The sequence below is a fragment of the Neophocaena asiaeorientalis genome, unplaced genomic scaffold (genome assembly GCF_003031525.2).
Source record: "Neophocaena asiaeorientalis asiaeorientalis breed wild unplaced genomic scaffold, Neophocaena_asiaeorientalis_V1.1 scaffold263, whole genome shotgun sequence".
Taxonomy (NCBI): Eukaryota; Metazoa; Chordata; class Mammalia; order Artiodactyla; family Phocoenidae; genus Neophocaena; species Neophocaena asiaeorientalis.
In genome coordinates this window covers 1,589,329-1,615,923 of record NW_020175015.1, presented here as the reverse complement: position 1 = coordinate 1,615,923, position 26,595 = coordinate 1,589,329, and the positions used below count along the sequence as shown (strand labels likewise).

At 37.3% G+C, this 26,595-nt stretch overlaps 1 protein-coding gene and 1 long non-coding RNA gene across 6 annotated transcripts in view; one reads left to right on the top strand and one right to left on the bottom strand.

The window, feature by feature from the left end:
* LOC112411077 (uncharacterized) overlaps positions 1 to 11,976 on the top strand; it is a 40,276-nt gene extending 28,300 nt beyond the window's left edge. Inside the window, exons 3-4 of one of the 2 annotated variants that reach the window (XR_003005560.1) lie at positions 4,448 to 4,562; positions 11,491 to 11,976. This is a non-coding gene — a long non-coding RNA (uncharacterized LOC112411077). The remainder of the gene's footprint in view (positions 1 to 4,447; positions 4,563 to 11,490) is intronic. The other variant, XR_003005561.1, reaches the window with a different exon arrangement.
* C2CD3 (C2 domain containing 3 centriole elongation regulator) overlaps positions 1 to 26,595 on the bottom strand; it is a 124,951-nt gene that overhangs the window by 93,841 nt on the left and 4,515 nt on the right. For all 4 annotated transcript variants that reach the window (XM_024761948.1, XM_024761950.1, XM_024761949.1 and 1 more), the window contains exons 3-7: positions 25,485 to 25,642; positions 19,292 to 19,515; positions 18,442 to 18,689; positions 9,885 to 10,017; positions 9,320 to 9,448 (exon numbers count right to left, since the gene is read on the bottom strand). In XM_024761948.1, coding sequence (XP_024617716.1) covers positions 9,320 to 9,448; positions 9,885 to 10,017; positions 18,442 to 18,689; positions 19,292 to 19,515; positions 25,485 to 25,642 — 892 coding nt within the window. The remainder of the gene's footprint in view (positions 1 to 9,319; positions 9,449 to 9,884; positions 10,018 to 18,441; positions 18,690 to 19,291; positions 19,516 to 25,484; positions 25,643 to 26,595) is intronic.

Below are 26,595 nucleotides of genomic sequence, written 5' to 3'. Positions count from 1 at the left end.
CCTGCAGTTACTGCTCCTTCCCCTGGGTCCCGATGTGCACGCTTCTTTGTGTGTGCCCTCCAAGAGTGGAGTCTCTGTTTCCCCCAGTCCTTTCGAAGTCCTGCAATCAAATCCCACTAGGCTTCAAAGTCTGATTCTCTAGCAATTCCTCCTCCCATTGCCAGACCCCCAGATTGGGAAGCCTGAGGTGGGGCTCTGAACCTTCACTCCAGTGGGTGGACTTCTGTGTTGTAAGTGTTCTCCAGTCTGTGAGTCACCCACTCAGCAGTTATGGGATGTGATTTTACTATGATTTCGCCCCTCCTACCTTCTCATTGTGGCTTCTCCTTTGTCTTTGGATGTGGGGTATCTTTTTTGGTGAGTTCCAGTGTCTTTCTGTCAATGATTGTCCATCAGCTAGTTATGATTCTGGTGTTCTCACAAGAGGGAGTGAGAGCATGTCTTTCTACTCCGCCATCTTGGTTCCTCCGGACTTACTCCCCATGCAGTTTCATTCTTTTACATGTGGTTGTCCATCATTTCCAACCATATTTACTGAAGAGAACATCCTTTCTCTATTAAGTATTCTTGGCTTCTTTGTTAAAAACTAATTGACCATATATGCATGGGTTTATTTCTCGGCTCTCTATTCTGTTCCATTGATCTACGTGTCTGTTTTTATGCCAACGCTATACTATTCTGATTACTATAGCTTTGGATTATACTTTGAAATCAGGAAGTGTGATTCCTCCAGCTTTGCTCTTTAAGATTGCTTTGGCTATTTGTGGTCCTATACTAATTTTAGGATCATTTTTTTCTATTTCTGTGAGAAATGCCACTGGAATTTTATAGACATTGCACTGAATCTAAAGATTGCTTTGGGTAGTATGGACTTTTTTTTTTTTTTTTTGCAGTATGCGGGCCTCTCACTGTTGTGGCCTCTCCCGCTGCGAATCCGGCACAGGCTCCGGATGTGCAGGCCCAGCGGCCATGGCTCACGGGCCCACCCGCTCCACGGCATGTGGGATCCTACTGGACCGGGGCACGAACGTGTGTCCCCTGCAGTGGCAGGCGGACTCTCAACCACTGTGCCACCAAGGACGCCCAGTATGGACATTTTAACAATATTAACTCAATCCATGAACATGGAATATCTTTTCATTTATTTGTGTTCTCTTCAATTTTCTTTCATCAGTGTCTTATAGTTTTCAGTAAACAGGTCTTTCATGTCCTTGATTTAACTTATACCTAGGTATCTGATTCTTTTTGATGCTATTGTAAATGATGTCTTCTTACTTTCTCTTTCTGATAGTTCATTGTTGATGTAGAGAAACTCAACTGATTTTCATATACTGATTTTGTATCCTGCAACTTTACTGAATTCATTTATTCTAACTAGTTTTTTGATAGAGACTTTAGTGTTTAATGTCATCTACAAACAGTGGCAGTTTCACCACTTCTTTTCCAATCTGAATGCTTTTTATTTCTTTTTCTTGCCTAACTGCTCTAGCTGGGACTTCCAGTACTGTGTTGATTAAAAGTGGTGACAGTGAGCATCTTTCTTTTATTCCTGATCTTAAAGGAAAAGCTTTCAGTGTTTCATCATTGAGTATGATGTTAGTTGTGGGCTTGTCACATATGGCCTTTGTAATGTTGAGGTACATTTCCTCTACACCCAGTTTGTTGAGAGATTTTATCATGAATGGTGTTGAATTGTGTCAAATGTTTTTCCGTATCTATTGAGATGATCACATGATTTTTATCCTTCTTTTTGTTAATACGGTGTATGATATTTATTGATTTGCAAATGTCAAACCATCCTTGCATCCCTGGAACAAATTTCACTTGATGAAGGCATATGATCGTTCTAATGTATTGTTGAATCTGATTTGGTAATATCTTGTTGAGGATTTTTGCCATTTATGTTCATAAGAGATATTGGCCTATGATTTTCTTTTCCTTACAGTGTCTTTGTATGGCTTTAGTGTCAGAGTAATGCTGGCCTCATAAAGTGAATCTGGAAACATTCCCTCCTCTTATGTGTTTTGGGAGAGTTTGAGAAAGATTGTATTAGTTCTTTAAATGTTTGGTAGAATTCACTACTGGAGTTTTCGGGACCTTAAATTTTTTTTTAAATTTATTTTATTTAATTTATCTTTTTGGCTGTGTTGGATCTTCGTTGCTGTGCACGGGCTTTCTCTAGTTGCGGTGAGCAGGGGCTACTCTTCATTGCAGTGCGCGGGCTTCTCTTGTTGTGGAGCACAGGCTCTAGGTGTGCAGGCTTCAGTAGTTGTGGCTCAAGGGCTAAGTATTTGTGGTTCGCGGCCTCCAGAGCACAGGCTCAGTAGTTGTGGTGCACGGGCTTTGTTGCTCTGTGGCATGTGGGATCTTCCCGGACCAGGGCTCGAACCCATGTCCCCTGCATTGGCAGGCAGATTCTTGACCACTGCACCACTAGGGAAGCCCTGAAATTATTTTGTTGGGAGGTTTTTAATTATGATTCAGTCTCCTTGCTAGTAATCAGTCTGTTCAGATTTTTCTGTTTCTTTATGATTCAGTTTTGGTAGATTGGATATAAAGTTATCCATTTTTTTTAGGTTTTGCAATTTGTTGGTGTATAATTTTTCATAGTAGTCTCTTACAATTCCTTGTATTTCTGTGATGTCAGTTATAATATCTCCTATTTCATTTATAATTCCATTGAAGTCCTCTCTCTTTTCATCTTAGTAAGTCCAGCTAATGGTTTGTCTACTTTATCTTTTCAAAATACCAGCTATTAGTTTCATCGATCTTTTCTGTTGTCTTGTTAGTCTCTATTTCATTTATTTCTGCTCTGATCTTTGTTATTTCTGCTCTGATTTTTGTTATTTCCTCCCTTCTGCTAACTTTAGGCTTAGTTTGTTGTTTTTTTCTAGTCCCTTGAGGTGTAAATTTATTTTAGTTGAGCTCTTTGTTTCTTAATGCATGTATTTTTTAATCTTACATGTTATGTCTTACAAAACCTTACATGTTTCTTTTTTTTAATTTTTATTTTATATTGGACCATAGTTGATTAACAAGGTTGTTACTTTTGGGTGTTCAGCAAAGTGATTCAGTTATACACTTAAATGTACATGTTTACTGCTATAAAATTCCCTCTTAGATATGCTTTTGCTGCATTCCATAGGTTTTGGTATGTTGTGTTTTTTTTCCCCTTGTCTTAAGTGATATTTTTACATTTCTTATTTGATTTCTTCTTTGACACACTGGTTGCTAAGGAGCCTGTTGTTTAATCTGTACATATTTTTCAATTTTCTAGTTTTGGATATTGACTTTTAATTTTATACCATTGTAATCGGAAAGGATGCTTCATATTTCAATCTTCTTAAATATATTGACTTCTTTTGTGGCCTAACATATAATCTCTCCTGGAGAATGTTCCATGTGTGCTTGAGAAGTGTATGTATCCTGTTGCTGTTAGAGGGAATGTTCTGTATATGTCTGTTACGGACATCTGACTTAATGTGCCATTTGAGTCCCGACGTTTCCTTACTGATTTTGTTTTGATGATCTATTCATTGCTAAAAGTGAAGTCCTCTGTATTGCTGTTTATTTCACCTTACAGATCTACTAACATTTGTTTTATATATTTAAGTACTCCTAGGGTGGGTACCTAAATATTTACAGTTGTTGTATCCTTGTGATGAATTGACCAACTATAATTATATAATGACTTTCTTTATCTTGTTATAGTCTTTGGCTTAAAGTCTATTTTTTTCTGATATAAGAATAGGTAACCCCCCCACTCTCTTTTGGTTTCCACTTGCATGAAACATCTTTCATATCCCATGTGTGTGTCCTTAAAGCTGAAGTGAGTCTCCTGTAGGCAGCAGATAGTTGGGTCTTGTTTTTTTATCCATTCAGCTACTCTCTATCTTATGATTGGAGAATTGAGTCCATCTACATTTAAAGTAATTAATGATAGGAGTGAACTTATTACTACCATTTTGGTCATTGCTTCCTGGTTGATTTGTAATTTTTTTGTTCCTTTCTTGCTCTCTTCCTTTAGGATTTGATGACTTTCTGTAGTGGTATGTTTTGCTTCCTTTCTCTTTCTCCTTTGTGTATCCACTATAGGCTTTTGCCCTGTGGTTACCATGAGGCTTACATAAAACAACTTACATTTATAATAGTCTATTTTAAGGTGATAACTTAACATTGAACACATACCAAAGCTCCTCCCCCCCATATTTTAAGTTTTTGATGTCACAATTTGCATCGTTTTACACTGTATGTCCATTAACAACTTATTGTAGTCATATTTATTTTTATAACTTTTGTCTTTTAACCTTCATACTAGATTTGTAAGTGATTTCTCTACCATCATTAGAGTAATAGAGTATTCTGAATTTAACTGTATACTTAACTTTATCAATGAGTTTTATACTTTCATGTTTTCTTGCTACTAATTAGTGTCCTCTGGTTTCAGTTTGAAGAACTCCCTTTAATATTTCATGGAAGGTTGGTCTAATGGTGATGAAGTCCTTCAGTTTTTGCTTGGAAAATACTTTCTCTCCTTCAATTCTGAAGGACAACTTTGGCAGGTACAGTATTCTTGTTTGGCTGTTCTTTTTTTTCAGCACTTTGAATATAACATCGCACTTCCCTTTAGCATGCAAGATTTGTGCTGAAAAATCTGCTGAAAATCTTATGGAGGTTCCCTTGTCCATAACAAGTTGTTTTTCTCTTGCTGTTTTTAAGAAGCTTTCCTTGTAACTTGACAATTTAATTATAACATGTCTTGGTGCGGGTCTCCTTTGAGTTATCTTACTTGAAACTCTCTGGGCTTCCTGGATCTGAATGACTGTTTCCCAGGTTAGGGAAGTTTTCAGCCACTATTTCTTTGAATATTTCTTTTTTTAAAAAAAATATTTATTTTTTTGGCTGCACTGGGTCTTAGCTGTGGCACGTGGTATCTTCTTTGTTGTGGCATGTGGAACCTTCATTGCAGCATGTGGGATCTTTAGTTGCAGCATGTGAACTCTTAGTTGTGGAATGTCAACTCTTAGTTGCGGCATGTGGGATCCAGTTTCCTGACCAGGGATTGAACCTGGGCATCCTGCATTGGGAGCATGGAATCTTAGCCACTGAACCACCAGGGAAGTCCCCATTATTTCTATGAATAAGCTTTTTGCCCCTTTCTCTATCTCTTCTTCTTCTGGCACCTCTATAATGTGTATATTGGTCTGTTTGTTGGTTCCCCAACATCCCTTAAGCTATCTAACTGCTTCATTTAAAAATTTTTCCTTTTTGCTCCTTTGATTGCATTCCACTGCCCTGTCTTTGAGTCTGCTGATCCTTTCTTCCCATTGATCTAGTCTGCTGTTGAACCCCTCCTGAATATTTCATTTCAGTTATTGTATTCTTCAGCTCTGTGATTTGTTTGGTACTTAAAAAGTTTTTCTATCTCTTTGTTGAAATTCTCACTTGGTTCATGCATTGTTCTCCTGACCTCAGTAAGCACACCTTTATGACCATATTTTTAACCCTCTATCAGGTTAATTACTTATCTTTGCTTCATTAAGATCAGTTTTTGGATGTTTATCCTGTCCTTTTCTTTGGAACATATTCCTCTGTTTCTTTATTTTCCTTGCCTTTCTGTGTTGGTTTCTGCTTATTAGATAAAACCGTCACCCGTCTCAGTCTTGATAGAATGGTCTTGTGTAAGGGATGAACCTCATTGATCAGCCCAGCCCAAGATCTTAGTTGCCTCATAAGCTTTTGTGACTTTCTAAGCCTTCTTCTTTGTTCTTAGTGGCTCCCAGTAGTGGAGGGTGTGTTAAGACCCATTAGTGTCCCAAAGGGGAGGATCACAGCCAACATCTAGATGTACGCTGATTAGAAGCTGGACCCTCACTAGAAGCACCTTCCAGGGAGAAACTGGGAGATGGGTGTTTTTGCCTGCTTCCTCTGTGCTGGGTCTAGGTGTACAGCCGTCAGGGTGAGGGTGCTCCTGCACCCATTACGTTTTGGGGGCTCATCTCTCTGGTAAGAATCTTAAAAGTTGGGAATGCTAGATGTGGGGTTCAAGTCCTTTGCTCCTCAAGGAGAAGCTAGGAGTTGGGGATTCCCTTCTGATTGTATGGTGCTGTGTTGGGGGTGGGGTTTATGGTGAGAGTGTTTCTCAGACTTTCCTACTCATTTGATGATATTTTCCCATTCCTCTGACGTGTAGGAGTTGGTCAGTTACTTTCTCGATCTCTTTCAGAGGGAATTGCTCTGTGTGCAGCTGTACATTTGGTGCATCTGTGGGAGGAGGCGAGCTCAGAAGCCTCCTATGTCTCCATTTTGGTCAACTCTATGGAATAAGTGATGTTATTCCAATACCTGATATTGTATACTTAAGTTTTTTTTTTTCTTTTTGGACATTTTTAAGATTGTCTATTTATACTATCCTGAAAATGCATGATTGTATATCTTGGTGTAGTTTTTTTTCATTCACTGTGCTGGATTCTTGATTCCTATTTTTTTTTAAACAGCTTTATTTAGACATAATTCACATAACATACAATTCACCCATTTAAGGTGAGCAATTCAATAGTTCTTAGTATGTTTACAAATATGAACAATCATCACCACACTCAACTTCAGAACACTTATGCCACCTCAAAAAGAAACTCTGTATTCAAGACCTATCATCACTTATGCCCCATCCATCACACGCAGCCCTAAAGAACCACTAATCTTTATGTCTCTAGAGATTTGCCTATTTTGTAATTTTCATATAAATGTAATCATAAAATATGTACTCTTTTGTGACTGGCCTCTTTCATTTAGCATGATGTTTTCAAGGTTCATTCATGCTGCAGCATGTTACCTGTACTTTACTCCTTTTTATGGCCAAATAATACTCCATTGTGTGGATATTCCACTTTAAAACAATCAACTAATCAGCTGATGGACATTTTTGACTATTATGACTATGTAAGTTCATGTACATGTTTTTTTGTGGACTTATATGTTCATTTTCCTTGGGTATATACTTAGGGAGTTGAATTGCTGGGTCATATGGTAACTTGATGTGTAGCAATTTAAGGAACTGACAGACTATCTTCCAAAGCGGCTGCATCATTGTACACTGCTATTAACAGTGTATGAGGGTGCCAAATTTTCCACATCCTCACCAACACTTAATCTGACTTTTTGATTCTAACCATCCTAGTGGGTATGAAGTTTTTTATAGTTTTGATTTGCTTTTTCCTGATAACTAATGGTGTTGACATCTTTTTTTTTTGCGGTAACGCGGGCCTCTCACTGTTGTGGCCTCTCCCGCTGCGGAGCAACAGGCTCCGGACGCGCAGGCTCAGCGGCCATGGCCCACGGGCCCAGCCGCTCCGTGGCATGTGGGATCCTCCCGAACCGGGGCACGAACCCGCGTCCCCTGCATCGGCAGGCGGACCCCCAACCACTGAGCCACCAGGGAAGCCCCTGGTGTTGACATCTCTTATGTGCATATTAGCCATTTGACTATCTTCTTCGGAGAAATCTCTATGTAGATACTTTGCCCATCTTTTAAATTGGGCTATTTGTACCATAATTATTAAGTTGTTGAGTTCCTTATATAGTCCAGATATAAATCTTCTATCAGATATATAATTTGTAAATATTTTCTTCCTTCCTGTGATCTTTTCACTTTCTTAATAGTATCCTTTGAAGCACATTTTAAATTTTGACAGAATCTAATTTATCTACTTATCTATTTTTTATTGTTGTTGGTTGTGTTTTTGATGCATATCTAAGAATCCTTTCCCAAATCCAAGGTTACAAAGATTTACCTCTGTGTTTTCTAAGAATTTTATAGTTTTAGTTCTTCCATTTAGCTATCTGATCCATAATGAGTTAATTTTTTTATATGGTTTGAGGTAAGGGTCCAATTTCATTTTTTCCATGTGGCTAGCCAGCTGTCCCAGTACCATTTGTTGAAAAGACAATTCTTTCCCCATTTAATGGTCTTGACACTCTTGTTGAAAATCAGCTGACCATAAACACATGGGTTTATTTCTAGACTATCAATTCTATTCCATTTATTTGTATGTCTATCCTTATGCCAGTACTAAACTGACTTGATCACTCTTGCTTTATAGTAAGTTTTAAAATAGCAAAGTGTGAATCCTATTTTTTCATTTTTCAAGATTCTTTTGGTTATTCTGGGTCCCTTGTAATTTCACAGTAATTTTATAATCAGCTTTTCAATTTCTACAAAGAAGCCAGCCATGATTCTGACAGGGATTGCATTGAATCATGAACATGGGGGTTTTTCCATTTATTTAGATCTTCTTTAGCTTCTTCCAACAATGTTTTGTAGTTTCCAGAGTTGTTTTACACTCCTTTAGTTAAATTTATCCCTAAGTATTTTATTCTTATCAATGCTATTATAAATGGAATTTTTTCTTTCTTTCTTTCTTTCTTATTGGTTTTCTGGCCACACTGTGTGGCTTGCGGGATCTTAGTTCCTTGACCAGGGATCGAACCCGGGCCCCAGCAGTGAAAGCACAGAGTCCTAACCACCGGACCACCAGGGAATTCCCTTAATTTTACTTTTCAATTGTTCATTGCAAGTATATAAAAGTACAATTGACTTCTATATAATGATCGTGTATCCTGCAATCTGTCTGAATTTATTTATTATTTCTAATAGTTTCTTAGAGGATTCTTTAGGATTTTTTTTTTTTTGCGGTACACAGGCCTCTCACTGTTGTGGCCCCTCCCGTTGTGGAGCACAGGCTTCGGACGCGCAGGCCCAGCGTCCATGGCTCACGGGCCTAGCCGCTCCGCAACATGTGGGATCCTCCCAGACCGGGGCACGAACCCACGTCCCCTGCATTGGCAGGCGGACCCTCAACCACTGCACCACCAGGGAAGCCCTAGGATTTTTTTACATACTAGATCATGTCATCTGTGAATAAAGAGTTTTACTTCTTCCTTTCCAATTTGGAACCCTTATATATTTTTTTCCTGCCTAATTGTTCAGGCCACATAGGTAGTAAGAGACAGACCTCAAATTTCAACTTGTGTCTGTTTAAAATCCATGTTCTTTTCATTATAACCTGCTAGCTAACCTTGGTGTTGGGGAGAGAGATGAAAAATAAGAATGGAAAGGTAGATTGGAGACCATTCTGTAAGTGAAGCTAAGAATAAAAGGCTAAAGATTGGATTTTTATTTAGTAGGTAGTGAATAACCAAGGGAATGACTTGGTTATTCTAAGGAAGTGTTGCTTTAAGAAGATAAATCTGTTAACAATGTACACAATGAATTGGAGGAATAATTTAAAAGGAAAGAAAGCTAGTTAAGAGCTCTTACCTGCCCAATAGCAGCTGTATGGCTCTGGTATCAGCTTTTGTGTCATGTTTCCAAAATGTATTCTCAGTTGGAGGGAGGAGGTGATCTTCAATGTGGTCTTTAAATTGATTCCTAGACAAGGCTTTGATTCTAAGGGATGAAAAAAAATACTTTTTCAGTGGCTAACATATGGGAAAAATCTAAATCAGAATTAATTGAACATGGAATATTTAACATACTTCAGCCTTCACCTTAAATATACATAAAACTTCACAATTTACAAAGCCCTTTCCTATATTAGAATCTCTTTTCATTTATGGAAGAGAGGGAGAAGAGAATATACCCATTTTTTATATGAGCATGCTGGTTCAGAAGGAGTTAAGAGTTTAGTCATTTACATATTTAGCAAGTGTCAGTGCTAGGTCTAGATTTTGGGTATCTTAGCTCCTAGTTTAGGCTTCTTTTCTACCACATTATTACTTGCTGAACATTTCCAAGATTATTCAGTCCATATCTTGACAAAAAACACATGTTAACAACTACCAAGAAATTAACTATTGGGGTTCACGTTTATCCAGTAACTTACTGTGCAGATGCTCTAAGAAAATCTTCCTTCATAGAAGGATGAACTTCTTCCAACAACATGCTAGTATCTGGGCTTGATTTCATTGTAGAAATCACCATGGCATTACGCAGTTTATTGCCTTGTTCTAACAGAGCTGAAGAGGGCAAAACAGAACACAGAAAATCTAAAATCCAACAGAAACACTTGAAACATTTAGCACCTTTCCTTCTCTCACAGGACTTACCATAGTGTACTATAATTGCTTACTTGTCTGCCTTCCCCACTAGCTTGAGAATCCCTTGTGGACATTCACCTTACAACAAATGTTTACTGAGCTTCTATCATGTGGACCGTTTTAGATGTTGGCATTACAGCAGTGAATGAAGTCTCCATTATGTAGAGACTGACAGCCTTTACTGGAGTCATTATATACATGCATTGACTCTTCCAACTGGTGTTTGCACATAATAAATTTAGTAATAGCTACATAATATATTATTTTTGTATCTAGCTATCTTACTGAATTCTCTTATTTGTAACAGTTTTAATGTCATTATTATTTAAGGAACACTAACAACTATATCAGCTAAACTGTTAGGAGTCATAGTGATAATCTAGTCCAAATGTATACTTTTATGGATGAAGAAAAGAATACCAAAACATTTCTATGACTTGTCTAAGATCATACATCAGGTTAACAGAAAAGTCAGGATAAAGTCTTTAAACTTTCTGATAGGTAAAATTTCTCCCATCCCTAAGCAACAACAACAATTAATGAGGATAACATTTATTGAACCCTTACCACTTCCTGGGCACTACTCTAAGTATGTTATGTATAGGAACTCATTTAATCCTCCCAACAATCCTCTGAAATAGGTACTATAATTTCCTTCATTTTCCAGATGACAAAGCTGAGGCACAGAGGATATGTAACTTGCCCAAGTTATGCATGCAGTATAACCAGGATGACTCTACATCCTATGATTTAACCACTATACATATATGACCCCACTTTTTCTTAGACTTCTTTTTAAAAGCTTAGGACCAGTGGTATTATTTCAAGGAACACTGGGAAGAATTATTATTTTCTTGAGGTTCCACAGTTGCTTAGGATGTAGGTAAGACTAGATACCAAATGCCTGTCCATATTGGTCTAGAGTTTTATAGCTTCTAAAAATAAAGAAGACATGGCAGTCAGGCCAAGAAAATAATAAGCCAAACAGATCCATAAACATTCAACATTTGTTAGCATAAAGAGTTCAAAACATAGCTTAAAAACTCAAAACCCCAAACCTGAAAAACCCTGAAATATTGTATGTTCAATGTGTTATGTGAAAGCATAAGTAAAAGAAAAATAAAGATCACCATCTGTGGTAGGTAGAATTCTATACTTGATCTTAGCCAAAAGGCCAAAAAGTGATGTAGGCAGAATTCTAAGATAGTTCCCCCCAAATTTCCAGTCACTGGTATACAAATACCTTCTCCCAGTGATTCAGTCATCTAGGTATTGCCATAAAGGGATTTTACAGATGTAATCATGGTTCCAAATCAGTCTACTTCAAGACTGGGAGATTACCTTGGTGGTCCCAAACCTTTATAAAGCAGAGTTTTTTCTGGCTGTTTGCAGGATATGAACTCAGAGATTTAAAGCATGAGAAGGATGTAATGTTTCATTGCTGTCTTGAAGATGGAGAGGACCATGTGGCAAGGAATGCATGTGGCCTTACGGCCTTTAGGAGCTGAGAGTGGACCCTGGCGGACCACCAGCAAGGAAATGGGACCGCAGTCCTACTACTGCAAGGAACTGGATTCTGTCAACAAGAATGAACTTGGAAGTGAATTTTCCCTCAGAGCTTCCAGATGAGAATTTAGCTTGGCTGACACCTTGATTGTAGCCTATGATATCCTAAGCAGAAAACCCAACCATACCTTGCTGGACTTCAGATCCACAGAACTGTGACTAATAAATGGGTATTCTTTTAAGCCATTAAGTTTGTGGTTACTTGTTATGCAGCAATAGAAAACTAATATTCCCATTAATGCCACTACCCACAAATACTGATTAACATTTTGATATATTCTGGATAGTTTTTTTTTGTGTGTGTGTGGCTACGTTGGGTCTTCGTTGCTGTGCACGGGCTTTCTCTAGTTGCAGCGAGCGGGGGCTACTCTTCGTTGTGGTGCACGGGCTTCTAATTGTGGTGGCTTCTCTGTGTGGAACACAGGCTCTAGGTGTGCGGGCTTCAGTAGCTGTGGCTCGCAGGCTCTAGAGCACAGGCTCAGTGGTTGTGGCGAACAGGCTTAACTGCTCCGCGGCATGTGGGATCTTCCCGGACCAGGGCTCGGACCTGTGTCCCCTGCATTGGCAGGCAGATTCTTAACCACTGCGCCACCAGGGAAGTCCCCCGGATAGTTTTTAATCTATGCATACATACATCTATATATGTATGTGTGTGTGTATATATATATAAATTTTTTCTTTTGCAAAAGTGGTATATTATGTATACAGTTTTTTTTGATTTTTATTTTTTTTTATACAGCAGGTTCTTTATTAGTTATCTATTTTATACATATTAGTGTATACATGTCAATTCCAATCGCCCAATTCATCACACCACCACCCCCACTTTCCCCCCCTGGTGTCCATATGCTTGTTCTGCACATCTGTGTCTCTACTTCTGCCTTGCAAACCAGTTCATCTGTACCATTTTTCTAGATTCCACGTATATGCATTAATATACAATATTTGTTTTTCTCTTTCTGACTTACCTCACTCTGTATGACAGTCTCTAGGTCCATCCACATCTCTACAAATGACCCAATTATGTATACTGTTTTATAACTGCTTTTTCACTTAATAATATGCATTAACTTTTTCTATGTAAATAATGGCTATATAAGTATGTATTTTTGTTTTTACTTAGTAAAAAAAACCTCTTTGGGATTCAGTCAGACAATGGCTGTCTTGTTTATTCAGTGAGAAAGGGTGAGAAAAACATGGTCTGCTAGCATTGAAAATTTGGTTAAGGAAGCTTGCTATGTGACAGGAAGCCCTCCTCCTTTTAGTTTCTAGTTAATACCTGGCTTAATTTGATATGGTTTAAAGTTCTTTAATGAAGTGGGCACACTCAATAAATGCTTTATGAATAAAGTAGGTAATGACAAGCAGTGTCAATAATAAATTTCATTTGATTTCAGGGCCATGTAGAAAAATAGTTTTTCTACTGATACCCAAAATGTCCCTAGAGATACTTGGTACTTGATACTTTATAATCTAACCATACACAACTATATTTAATTCCTTAAACACAATGCTTCCTTTGTGTTCTCAAAGTTCTGCGTATCTGATTCCATCAAAGAATTACCATGCAGTATTAAAATTGTCTATCTCACCCAAACAACTTTGAGACAAGAGATTGGCTTTTGTTGGTCTTTGTATGCTCAGTACCTAGTATATATCAGGAATTTGATTAAATGTTTCAATAAATACTTCCACTGTTGCATATATGATACAAAATTGTACTGTATCTGATTTAGAGTCTGTTTCCTTTACTACAATGCATTCATTAAGTCTGGGACTAACTTATTTATCACTGTAACCCCAATACTCAAAACAATGGCTGACACAAAATAGGCACTCAAAAGATATCTGCTGAATTGAACTGAGCTTAAAGTTTTCATCCCTGCTAAATAAAATTTCCCTGGGAATAGTAATATTTTAAGAGTGACTTAATTAGTCATTTGAATAGGAATAGGTACTTAAGATACTTTACAATAGCAGGTTTTAAAAAAGAAATAAACATTGCAGACAACAAGTAGGACAAATCTGAGCAAGGGTGGTCTATTCATTGGCCTCCAAGTGGTTTCTTCCTTGAAACAGCCATTCTTAGAATAGTTTCTCTAAAGTCTAAGGCATGGCAACAACACCACCTTAACTCCCCTTCTTAAGAGGAAGCTGGTTCCACACTAAAAGAGCTGTCATGGCATCTTCCTGCACCTCAGCTCAATAATTATTTTTTTTTAATTTTTTTTTGCAGTACGTGGGCCTCTCACTGTTGTGGCTTCTCCCGTTGTGCAGCACAGGCTCCGGACGCTCAGGCTCAGCGGCCATGGCTCACGGGCCCAGCCGCTCCGTGGCATGTGGGATCCTCCCGGACCGGGGCACGAACCCGTGTCCCCTGCACCGGCAGGCGGACTCTCAACCACTGCGCCACCAGGGAAGCCCAATAATTATTTTTTTAACACAAGGGAAGGGCACTTAGCTGAGTTCATGACAAATGTTTCCCTTGTTTATTTCCTACATGCCATGGGCACAGCCCCCGCTAAACAGGGAAGTACACAGCTTTTGGTTTTTGTTCCTACTCCTTGTTATCTATTCTAAACCCCAACTCTTAACAAACTTATGGTTATCAGTGGGGGAAGGATAGGGAGAAGGAAGAGTTAGGGAGTTTGGGATTGAAATGTACACACTGCTATATTTAAAATGGATAACCAACAAGGACCTACTGTATAGCACAGGGAACTCTGCTCAATGTTATGTGGCAGCCTGGATGGGAGGGGAGTTTGGGGGAGAATGGATACATGTATATGTATGGCTAAGTTCCTTTGCTGTGCACCCGGAACTATCACAACATTGTTAATCGGCTATACTCTAATATAAAATAAAAAGTTAAAAAAAAAAAACAAGAAAACCACCAACTCTTATAAGCAGGATGTGTAGTCAGTGTTTCATAAATTCTAGCTCGATGACTAATTCAGCTCTGTCCCCCCCTTACTGGTATGATGTCAGTATAACAAAGACCAGGAAGATAATTAGGTTTATGTATTTGTTATAAACCTCCATGACTAGCTTTAGACCTACTTACTAAAATGACCCACTTAATCTTAGTGCTCCACGGTCTTGTGGTTGGAAGGGATCTTTAAAGATCATATCTGTCTACTTGATGATTTAATCCCATCTGTAAGAGTCCCATGACAAGGTTATCCAGCCCACACTCGATGATTCCCAGTGATACAGAATTCACTATCTCTTGAAGCTATCCCTTCCCACTTTTGCAAGGAAGAACTATTAACCCAGACTGAGTCACAATCTGTCTTGTTTTATCTTAAAACCCAATGATCCTAGTACATCTTATGGAAGAAATTTGCACATTGGCAGCCCATGGGTTGCACCTGGCATATTTTATTTGGCTTGAACAGTTGGCCAGCATAGTCTTGATTTTTAAAAAAAGCAGGCCTAGGTAAACAAGGAACCTACAGTAGGAAGAAGCAAAGAACTTTGCTGTACAGTTTAAGATAATGATGAACTGGAGCTGAGAAGCCGCTGTCCCGTTTGATAGGGCAGAAGCTCCCTAACTGTGAGCCTGTGTCTTCATTTTAAAATGGGGATAACAATCCCAACCTCACTTGGTTTTTGTATATAAGGCACTTGGCATAGTAGGTAGCACATAATGAACGGTAAGTAAATGGTAGCTGTTTTCTTGAGGCTAAATATCTCTTGGTGGTCCCTTCCCCAGTCTAGGTACTCTCCTTAGAAGGAACTCATCTTCTATAGATCTTTAATATTAACTTCTTAAAGAAGACTTCCTTTAGGACTTCCCTGGTGACACAGTGGTTAAGAATCTGCCTGCCAATGCAGGGGACACAGGATCGAGCCCTGGTCTGCGAAGATCCCATATACCGCGGGGCAACTAAGCCCGTGCGCTACAACTACTGAGCCTGTGCTCTAGATCCCGTGAGGCATAACTACTGAGCCCATGTGCCACAACTACTGAAGCCTGTGCACCTAGAGCCTGTGCTCTGAAACAACAGAAGCCAATGCAATGAGAAGCCCACGCACCACAACGAAGAGTAGTCCCCCGCTCGCCGCAACTGGAGAAAGCTGACACACAGCAACGAAGACCCAATGCAGCAAAAACAACAACAAAAAAGTTAAAAAAAATTAAAACCTCCCACTTACCATTGCAACAAAAAGAATAAAATATCTAGGAATAAACCTACCTGAGGAGACAAAAGGCCTGTATGCAGAAAATTATAAGACACTGATGAAAGAGATTAAAGATGACACAAATAGATGGAGAGATATACCATGTTCTTGGACTGGAAGAATCAACATTGTGAAAATGACTATATTACCAAAAGCAATCTACAGATTCAATGCAATCCCTATCAAACTACCACTGGCATTTTTCACAGAACTAGAACAAAAAATTTCACAGTTTGTATGGAAACACAAAAGACCCCAAATAGCCAAAGCAATCTTGAGAAAGAAAAACGGAGCTGGAGGAATCAGGCTCCCTGACTTCAAACTATACCACAAAGCTACAGTCATCACGACAGTATGGTACTGGCACACACACACAAAAAACAGATCAATGGAAAAGGACAGAAAGCCCAGAGATAAACCCATTGACCACCTAGAGGGGTGGGATAGGGAGGGTGGGAGGGAGGGAGACGCAAGAAGGAAGAGATATGGGGACATATGTATATGTATAACTGATTCACTTTGTTATAAAGCAGAAACTAACACACCACTGTAAAGCAATTATACTCCAATAAAGATTAAAAAAAAAGAACTCTAAGTCAAAAGCAAAAAAATAAAAAAAACTTATAAAAATAAAAAAAATTAAAAAAGAAAGACTTCCTTTGCCAACATACATGAAACAGCATTCTATCCTCTCTTCTTCCTTGCTTCATTTTTTTCCCATTGCCATTATTACCATCTAACACTACATAGTTACTTATTTATCTAATTTATCATTGGTATTCCTACTAGAATATAAGATCCGTAGGGGAGGATTTTGTGCCTTTTTAAAAAATAAATTTAAATTGCTATATTCTTAACACCTTGAAGACTGCCAGACATTTAGTAAGTGCTGAATAAATAACTGCTTAATGAGTGAACAAATATTTTATCAAAGTCTGCTGACCAGGTCTACACAAAATACTCCAGGTGTGAGAATGACAAGCGCTGAGTATAGTCAGGCAATTTTCTTTCTTGTTAATGTAGCCTAGGGTTGCATTAAAGTCTAAAATTAATATAGGGACTTTTCTGGTGGTGCAGTGGCTAAGAATCTGCCTGCCAATGCAGGGGACACGGGTTTGACTCCTGGTCCGGGAAGATCCCCCATGCAGTGGAGCAACTAAACCTGTGCACCACAACTACTGAGCCTGCACTCTAGAGCATGCCAGCCACAACTACTGAAGCCCATGCGCCTAGAGCCCGTGCTCCGCAACAAAAGAAGCCACTGCAATGAGAAGACTGCGCATCACAATGAAGAGCAGCCCCTGCTCACCACGACTAGAGAAAGCCCACGCGCAACAGCGAAGACCCGATGCATGCAAAAACAAAAAAGTAAAAAAATAAATAAAAAAATAAACATACCATAATCAGAGTATATTTTTTAAACTAGGGGATCATAGACATTTTAGTTGAAAAAATATTAACACAATGTCTTTCTTCATTAAAAAAAAATCCTTAAGAATGTAAATTTTGTATCCATGTAGTTTTTTTTTGTCTTTAAACTAGAATTTATTGGTATACAAAACTCCATTTCATAGATAAAGTGGCACATCTTTGCAGCTTCTATTGCACCAAGTATTGAAGATTAAAAACACACAAAAAGAAACATTTGGTTTTGAAAACACTGCAAATAGCCAAGTACAGTACTTTGGTAAATAAAAATAAAATGGTTCAGAGTAACACAATCTGAGGAAAGAAACATCCTGGAGGAAATGAAGTATGGACATCAGACAATGGTCGCATTACCCCTGTCCAGCTCCACAGATAAGGCAAGACTTGCTTAGTCTATGGATCATGACCCAACAGAGGTCCAAGTAGTTTTAATTTAAAAGACTTTTCTACTAACGCTGCAGATATTCTACTTTGGAAATTTTACTTGTGAGGATGAAGACAAATTTATGTCATGATCTTGATGTCACAGAGATATATGGTTGACCATTACAGTGTAACATAAGGTACCAAAATTGCTTTTCATATAATACCACTACCTAAAATGAGGTAATACAACCTCTTTCCTATTTCCTTTTTAAATTTCAGTGTAAGCCCTTACACAGGTAAACCAACTCCTTTCTACTTCTGTTTGGCTGTCAGTCATATTTAATACCCAGGCGTAAGATCAGCAGTTTCTGTGCACTGAATGTTCCCATTGAAAACAACAGTTTTCAGAATATGAAACAAGTTTAGTACTAGTCTCTGCACAATGGTATAAGTAAATTCTGATGATGAGATAAAAATCTTATTTGCTTTGAATTATCTCGAAAAAAATCAGGACTAATATTTTTCTACGATAAAGGCTTTCCTCCCATACCCAGGTTCACTTTAAATGGTTCCTTCCCTAAAGTTAAAATTATAAGTGCCCAGTAATTATTTAGAAGAAACTCAGTGGTTTAATAGAGCTGCCCTTAAATGGTTAGAAATTCAGGACTCTAGTAAGATATTCACTTGTATTTGGCTATTTAGTTCAAACAGAAGTCTTGGTTCTCTTTGTAGGTTGCCTAATGAGCAGAGTAATCCCAATAAATATAGCTTAGTCTCAGTTCACAAATATATACATACCTAAAAGAAGGTCCTTGGTAGGAGGGTTGTTTGAAGAAAGAATGCATGAGTCACTGTGACTCTTGGCAACTGTCCTAATTTGAGGCCGCAATTCAGAACTGTTGAGAAGGGACATCTGCTTCTGTGGGGCTTTGCCTTTCAGAGTCATAGACCCTAAACTCTGTCCTGAATTAAGATGGTGCTGTAGTCCAAAGAAAGAGTCCTTTATTGTATCAGAGTTCTCTGCAAAGTACAAGTGGTCCTTTCCCCTGTTTTAAAATAAAGGAGAACTTCAGCAGTATATTATCCATTATGGTAACATTCCACTTTGTCAGAGAAAGAAAGTGGATCAGTGGTGTATAGCAGTGTAGCTCAGGCTTTGTAAATATGTTTTTCATTTCCCAAATTAAATAAATAATAGATGTTTTACCTATCATTGTATGGTTTGGCTAAAGTGAGACAATGAAATAAAGAGCTCAGTGCTGAGCCTGACACAAAGCAAACGTCTGATAATTATTTAAAATCAAAATCTGTTTCTCTTACTTCATTCCATTTCACAAAACACTGCCTTTTCCCTCTTTCCCTTCATGTACACCTATCATGGCATCTCTATGTGACTTAGACATACTTACTTATCTGTATATTGGCCTCCCCACTAGATTGTGAGCAATGTTCAAAAATAGGAATTGTGTCTTATCAATTTCTATGCCTAGCACCTGGTACTGGACCAGAAACATAGTGAGTACTTAATACTTATTTGCTGAATGAATGACTACCTTTAACCTTCTACACAACCACAAATGAAAGACCGAAATTATGAGTACACTGGGAGTTAGCAGACAGTCTGACTGGTATTAGGTGTGGTAATTACCTTGGAGTGGTTGACCTGCTGCTGTTGGCTGCTAACTCTTTTCCATCAATTTTGGTGGTAGGGATCCTCTGAGGCCTTGATGGAACCAGAAACTGAGTATCGCCTGCTTCAGTATATTCTCTGAATCCTTGTTCAGATAAAAGCACATTTTCTGTCACATCAGTGGTAGGAAGAGGACTGTAGCTGTCATAAGTTTCTGACAAAGGCTCCAGGGCAAGTGAGACCTGAAAGGGACATGTAATGTATCAGAAGTCTTTTTTTTTTTTTATAGCATTGATTAATTTTAAGACTCTCTTATATAAATTAATGGCCCCGTTCCTTATAGGATCTAGTTCAAATTCCTGCCTACCTCAGAAGCCTCATCTCTCACTGTGTTCCTCTCCTCCATCTCTCTCTCCTGGATATACCAATTACTCAGAGTTTTCTAAATGTACCTTATATTTCATTCCCTTATGCCTTCATGTGCAAATTTCCTCCAGCATTACTTCCTCTGTGAAAACTTCTTTGTGTCCAGGCAGAGATGTTATGGCCACTCCATTTTTCATGTTTCTACTTACTTTGTATCTATCTATTAATATAACCACTATTTATTGAACACTTCACAATAGGCCAGAAAGTGTGCTATGTTCCCCACACAGAGAAGCTGATGTGATGATATAACTGTCAGGAAAGTATATTATCCTAATTTGAAGATTAAAAAAAAAAAGCAGAGGCTTAAAGGAGGTATTTGTACTTCCAGTTTATTTGTTATCCTGATCAGATTATGAATTCCTTGAAGGTATGAACTGTCTTATTCATTTTTCTGTAGACTAATCAGTGTAAGTATACACTTAGTGTACAAGTATGCATAATAATGACTAATGGCCTGAAAAATAAAAGAATGACATAGCACCTGTTGCATCCTTATTGCTAGCTATTTGAGAAAAATAAGGCCCTAGTTCTATGCTGGGGATGAGGCAGGGTGAAGAGGGAGGAACATTAAGATGAAAAGTAATTACTTGAAATTTCCTTTATCGCCCAACTCCTCTGAATTCAGGCACTCTACTAAAATGCTTTCCAGGTCTCTGAAAAGCCCAATGGAGAAAAGCCTAATGTAGGAATAAAAAATAAAACAGAGCCTAAAGCAAAACTTTAGAGAAGAAATTGAAGAATGTACTCCAAAAGAAAAGAAGTGCAGTGTGGAAAGTTCAGTTACAATGACACAGACAGCAGAAGGAATTGTTCAAGTAGCCAAAGAGTGTCACATAATGATGAATGGCCTAAGACAAAAATGAAAGATTGCAGTTAAATATTTTAAGAAGTCTCTGGGAAGGTCAATGGAATAATTTATGTGGAGAAACTGCCAAGGCATAGACTCAATAAACACACTTGAGTCTTGATGAGGAGAATTTTGTTCATGAACTAGGTAGCATAAAGTCCTTTAAATCTATTCATCATTAAGATTTTCTACAAAGACAAATGACCGGAATGCAGTGGGATACACTTTGTGCAGCCACTGCTATAAGAGGATCACATAAAATCCTGGCTGCCCAAATATAAGTGTCAGAAAATCGTCCCTTGCCATTCATCACTTGCCAAAAGACTGCCACTTTATTCTAGAAACAAAGGAGACACTGAGAATAAAGGCTGCGTCCCTGGCCTTAACAATAACCTGCTGGCTGGCCAGAGTTTTGCTTTATCCCTAAGCAAATCTGAACTAGTCTCAAAACAACTCAAAGGCCTTTACTACCAGTGAGAAAGAAAAAGAAAGTCCAGTTACCCGCCACACCCACCTTACAATCAAAATATAGGTGCTGGCCTAACTCCTGTGTTCAATTAACAAATATTTGTTGATACTAGTTCAGTGCCAGGCTCTGTGCTACCTGCCTGGGGCAAAGAGATGAATAAAACATGGAACCTGACCCAAAGGATCAGAGTATCTTTTAGGGGAATTTAAAAAGAAGTAATTTTAATATAAAATGGGGAGTTCTGGGATTATCTACTACATTTATAACATCTGATATTGGAGAGAACATATTAGTATGTCTATTTTTCAGACTTATTCTAGTCAATATAACATTTTAAAAGATTTCAAAATTATTTAACAGTGATTAAGAAAACAGATTTTATGTAAAAATTTGAATTTCTGGCTTCTCTTGAAAAATCAGAAGATCCAGCAATGCTGGGTTTCCATCCCATTGTGGCAAAAATTAGCTGGAGTAGTCTAGTGGCTTTAGTCAGGGTATGTGCTCCAGTTTGCAAAGTCCCCAGCCATGTCCCAACAAGAGGTAGAGGGACAACTTCTGTTTATCATCACATTTGATCTGCTACATTAAAAAAAAAAATATTTAACACAGTAAAATGGACATTTTTGTAAATATACACTTCTATGAATTGTAATCTATGTTTAGATTCATGTAACCACCACCATAATTAAGATATGGAACACTTCCATCACCCCCCAAAAACTCCCTTTGTAGTCATGCCCTCTTCTCACCTCTAACCTCTAGCAACGGTTGAATTTGATAAAATTCAATACTCATTTATGATCAAATCTCTCAGAAAACTTGAACTTTCTCAATGATAAAGGGCATCTATGAGAAACCTACATCTAATACCATATTTAATAGTGAAAAGACCAAATGCTTTCCTCCCAAGAACAAGAACAAGGCAAGGATATCTGCCTGGTTTCATCCAAGGCAAATGGATGAAAATTGTGTAACAGAACACAACTCTGCAAAAGGAAATTATTGATACACAAAGTAATATGGATGAATCTCTAAACCTGGCTTCTTTCCGTTATTCTATTAATATTTCTTTTTTTTCCTATTAACATTTCTTAACCTAGTTGACGAGCCAATGGGTGTTCACTGTATGGTTATTTTTATATCTTATACATCTAAGATATTCTTTTGCATATCTATCTCTATTTAATAAAAACAAAAAAATTAAATGAAATAAAACATGTAGTAGGCATGCATATAATAAGTGTTGCTAATGGGAATTCCCTGGCGGTCGAGTGGTTAGGACCCCGTGCTCTCACTGCCAAGGGCCTGGGGTTCCATCCCTGGTCGGGGAACTAAGATCCCACAAGCAATGCGGTGTGGCCAAAAAAATAAATGTTGCTAAAATAGTTATCAGCATGAATTCCTTCCATGTTATCCATCTCAAAATGTTTCTCCTCTTTCCCTCCTTGTTATAATTCCTCCATTCCAAAGTTTACCACTATCATTTGTGTTCTTAATAGAAATTCATTCCCATCTAATTCTCTCCAAGACCTTACTTGCTCAATTATCCTCTTTTATTTTCAGTATCTTTCTTCACTTGCTTTTCTCTTGGCCTACAAAACAAATCAGGTCTCCTATACTCTAAAAACAGCTCAGCAAACTCATTCTGTAAAGGGGCAGAGGGTAAATAATTTAGGCTCTATTGCACATTCTTCTTTTTTAAAATGACCCTTTAAACATATAAAAACCATTTTTAGTTAGAAGGCCAGATTTAGTCCACTGGGCAAAGTTTGCCAACTCCTCTTCTAAAGTAGCAACAAACTTCTCGATTCTGCTGCCCACTATCAATACTTTCCTCTCCAATTCAAGTAAATTTGGCATGTTCCTGTCATGTGCCTAAGTACCATGTTAAGTGCTTCCATATATTTTTCATATCATTTAATCCCTACAACAATGCCGTACAGTAAAAGTTATTGTCTTCATTTTATAAAATAGGATACTGAAGCTCAGAGAGTACAAATGAACACCAGAAATGTTTTCATAACCAGTTTTTCCATGTCCAAGTCTTGTGCTATTTCCATTAGGTCACACTACATCTCCCTCTCTTTGCTGCCATTTATGTGGGAAACAGAGAGAAATCTCTGTTATTTCTACTTCTTCACTGTAATTACTACTTATTTACTTATTCCATAATCTTTCAAAATCTTACCTCTGTCTCCAAGGCTCTATTAAAACAATTCTCTAAAGAACCCAATGACATTTAAATAAAAAACATACAAGTATTATTTTATCAACTGACATTTAAATAAGGGAGGAAAAAAGATGCACCACCTTAGAAAAAGTCCAGTAGTTCCTCAAGGTTAAACATACTTACCATATGACCACAATTCTACACCTACAAAAAACTTGTATGCAAATGTTCATAGCAGCATTATTCATAAAAGTCAGAAAGTGGAAACAATCCAAATGTCCATCAACTGAAGAATGGATAAACAACATGTGCTATAATATATCCATACAATGGAATATTATTTAGCTATAATAAGGAATAAAGTACTGGTTCATGCTACATGGATGAACCTTGAAAACACTATGCCAAGTGAAAGAAGCCAGATACAAAAGGTCACATATTATATTACATCATTTATTTGAAATGTCCAGAATAGGCAATATATAGAGACAGAAGGTAGATTAGTGGTTGCCAGGGGGTGGGGAAAGGTAAAAAGGGGAATGACTACTAATGGGTATAGTGTTTCTTCTTGGGGTGATAAAATGCTCTGGAATTAGATAATCGTGATGGTTGTACAATCTTGTGAATACACTAAAAACTACTGAACTGTATACTTTAAAAGGGTGAATTTTATGGCATATGAATTATATCTCATTTTTTTATATAGGGAAAAAACCTACCTAGAATTCTACACTCCAACTGTTTCTATTTTCCCTTGTTTTTTCTTCCCCAGTCATTAATCATATGCATATATGTGGGTATAATTTTAATTCTCTTTTGTCATCAATTCAAAATAATTTTCCATGTTGCTACACAATCATAACTATATAATTTTATCTTTTATGGAAACAAAATATTCCACTAATAGATGATTTAAATATCATTGAATAAACTGTTTTCATTTTTTCAATATTAAAAGTGCATTTCCATAAACCAGTCCAAAGCATATAACTTTCCTCTTTTATGGTATTTCCTTAATATAAGACCCCAGGGGTAGAATTATTGAGGTAAATGATATATGATAATTATTATGGCTCTTGAAACATAATGCCAAACTGTTTTTGCAGGTCTGATGCAAATCTGTACCATTATCAGAAAAGGAGGAGTAAACCAGTCCCATTTTACCATGAAGTTACCACCATTAGGTGTCACTATCTTTCAATATATTATAAATAAAAATATGATAAATATAATATAGAAAATGTTCAGTTCTTTTACTTAGTTAAATCTATTTCTGAACTTTATTCTCTTCCTTTGACAATTATGTGCTTGTGGTTTTATAATAGGTTCTTACATCTGGTAATGTTATATGTTCTTTCCTCATCTTTTTTGAACTGTTTTCTTAAATACCTGCTTAAATTTCTATACATATTTTAGAATACATTTGACAAGATATAAATTTCTCAAGGATTTGAATATTCAGAATTCTCTAGGAAGAACTCCCAGAGGCTCCCTCAGAAAGAGACCCTTCTATGTTCTTTCCCACCATCCGGTACATATCTATAGTATATGTGTATCAATATCACACTGCGTTCTACTTGTTACTCTCTTCTATTTCCTCCTACCTGACTTTGGAAAACTAACTGAAAGGCCCATCTCTTATCTTTGTATCTTAAGTTATTGGCACATAACAGCATATCAAAAAAATGTAGGCTGAATGAATCAATGAATGAACAATCAACAACTGGTTATGCACTTCTAATACTGAAAAAATGAAAACAGTTTATTCAACAATATTAAAATCGTAGTCTGTTGACTCATTTAAGATACCACTTAAATGAGTCAAACAAGCCATTACTGCTTGGCACTGTGTTAGGAGCTGTGGGAAAGACAAAGAAAGTAGAAAACACTGTCCTCTCTCCCAGGGAATCTAGAAACTAAAAGGAAGGGAAATTAAAGGGAAACTACAAATACAAAATTTTGGAGACTATGTAGGATTATAACTGAACAATGATTATGTAATTCATGTTATTCTAAACTTAATAAAGAGTACATTTATTAATAAATAAAGAGAAGAATGAGTGCAGTAGGAGCTGCGAAGGTCTCTTGGAACTTGAGATGGGCAGCAAAGAACTAAGAGGATATGGATAAGTAGGAAATAAGTACATGACAGTCTGGGTAAAAACATGAACAAAAGCACGAAGTGTGAATTTGCATGGTATGTGGGAGTCACGTACCTACCCATTCTACAAACAGACTCAACTATCTGTGCCCCCAAAGTTTTATTCTATGTAGCAGAGAATTATACTATTTTTACCTGGAGTTCTCCAAGTTTCTTAGATGTTGGTGAAACAATGGTAAAAAATCCATTGATGTGATGGGTTGGAGAAAGCTGGGCTAGTCCACTGATCTGAACTCTACCAACCAGAAGATGTTCAAGTTTGGTGATTACTTCCAGCACCAGCACAGCCATATCTAATCAGAAACAATTACAACATAGGCAGACATTTTTCATGTATGTTTTTTTAGAAGTGGGAAGAGGAATATACATTACAAAATTTTTTTACTTAAAAAAGTCATTTTATTTTCAAATAAACTATGCACTTACCATATCATTCAGGGGGTGGGGAAGAGTAAACCCAAGATCAAAAGAACAACAAAGTTTTAGAGAAGAGCAATGACAAATACCTCGAATGGAGAAAAAAATTACATAAAAATATTTAGAATATCAAGTATTTGATAAGGAAAATACCTTTGAGAGAGTATATATATTTTTTTAACATATTTGGCAAGGACTCAGACTTTAGTTTTGAAATAAAAAAGCAACAATAAAAAAATTCTCAGTTTTTAAATTCTCACCATTTCTAGTTTTGAACTGCACAAAGGGCTTCTCTTGTATAGATGCATGGGTTGGTTCCTGCCTCTCAGGAGTATTTTACTGCTTATTTCTCAATAATATCTGGAACACTGAAAGGCTGAGAGCACTTAGAACTAAAGGGAATGGAAATAAACTCCTTAACTGTATTCGTCAATTGGTTGCTTAGACTTAACATCTTCATGGTCCTAATTTACAGCAGGAGAAATAAAATGCATGCATATGCAATCTGAGATTATTTCAGGACAGTGTAACTTCTGAACATTTTCTTACCAAAGTTGAGAAAGTGGTTCATTTTCACCCTTTGTTCAATGCTGTAGTGAAAAGAGTATTGGATTTACAATTAGAAAATTTGTGATTGTGTTGTGGCTCCAACATTCACAAACTACTTCTGTGTAAGCCACAGCTGTCTATAAAATAGGCATCATAATACCTATATCATGGCTCTGTGAGGAATGGGAGTATTGCAAGTAAAAGACATAGCACAGTATCCTCTTATATGGCAGCTGCTTAATGCTTGTTGTATGACTTTAGGCAACTTACTTAACATATC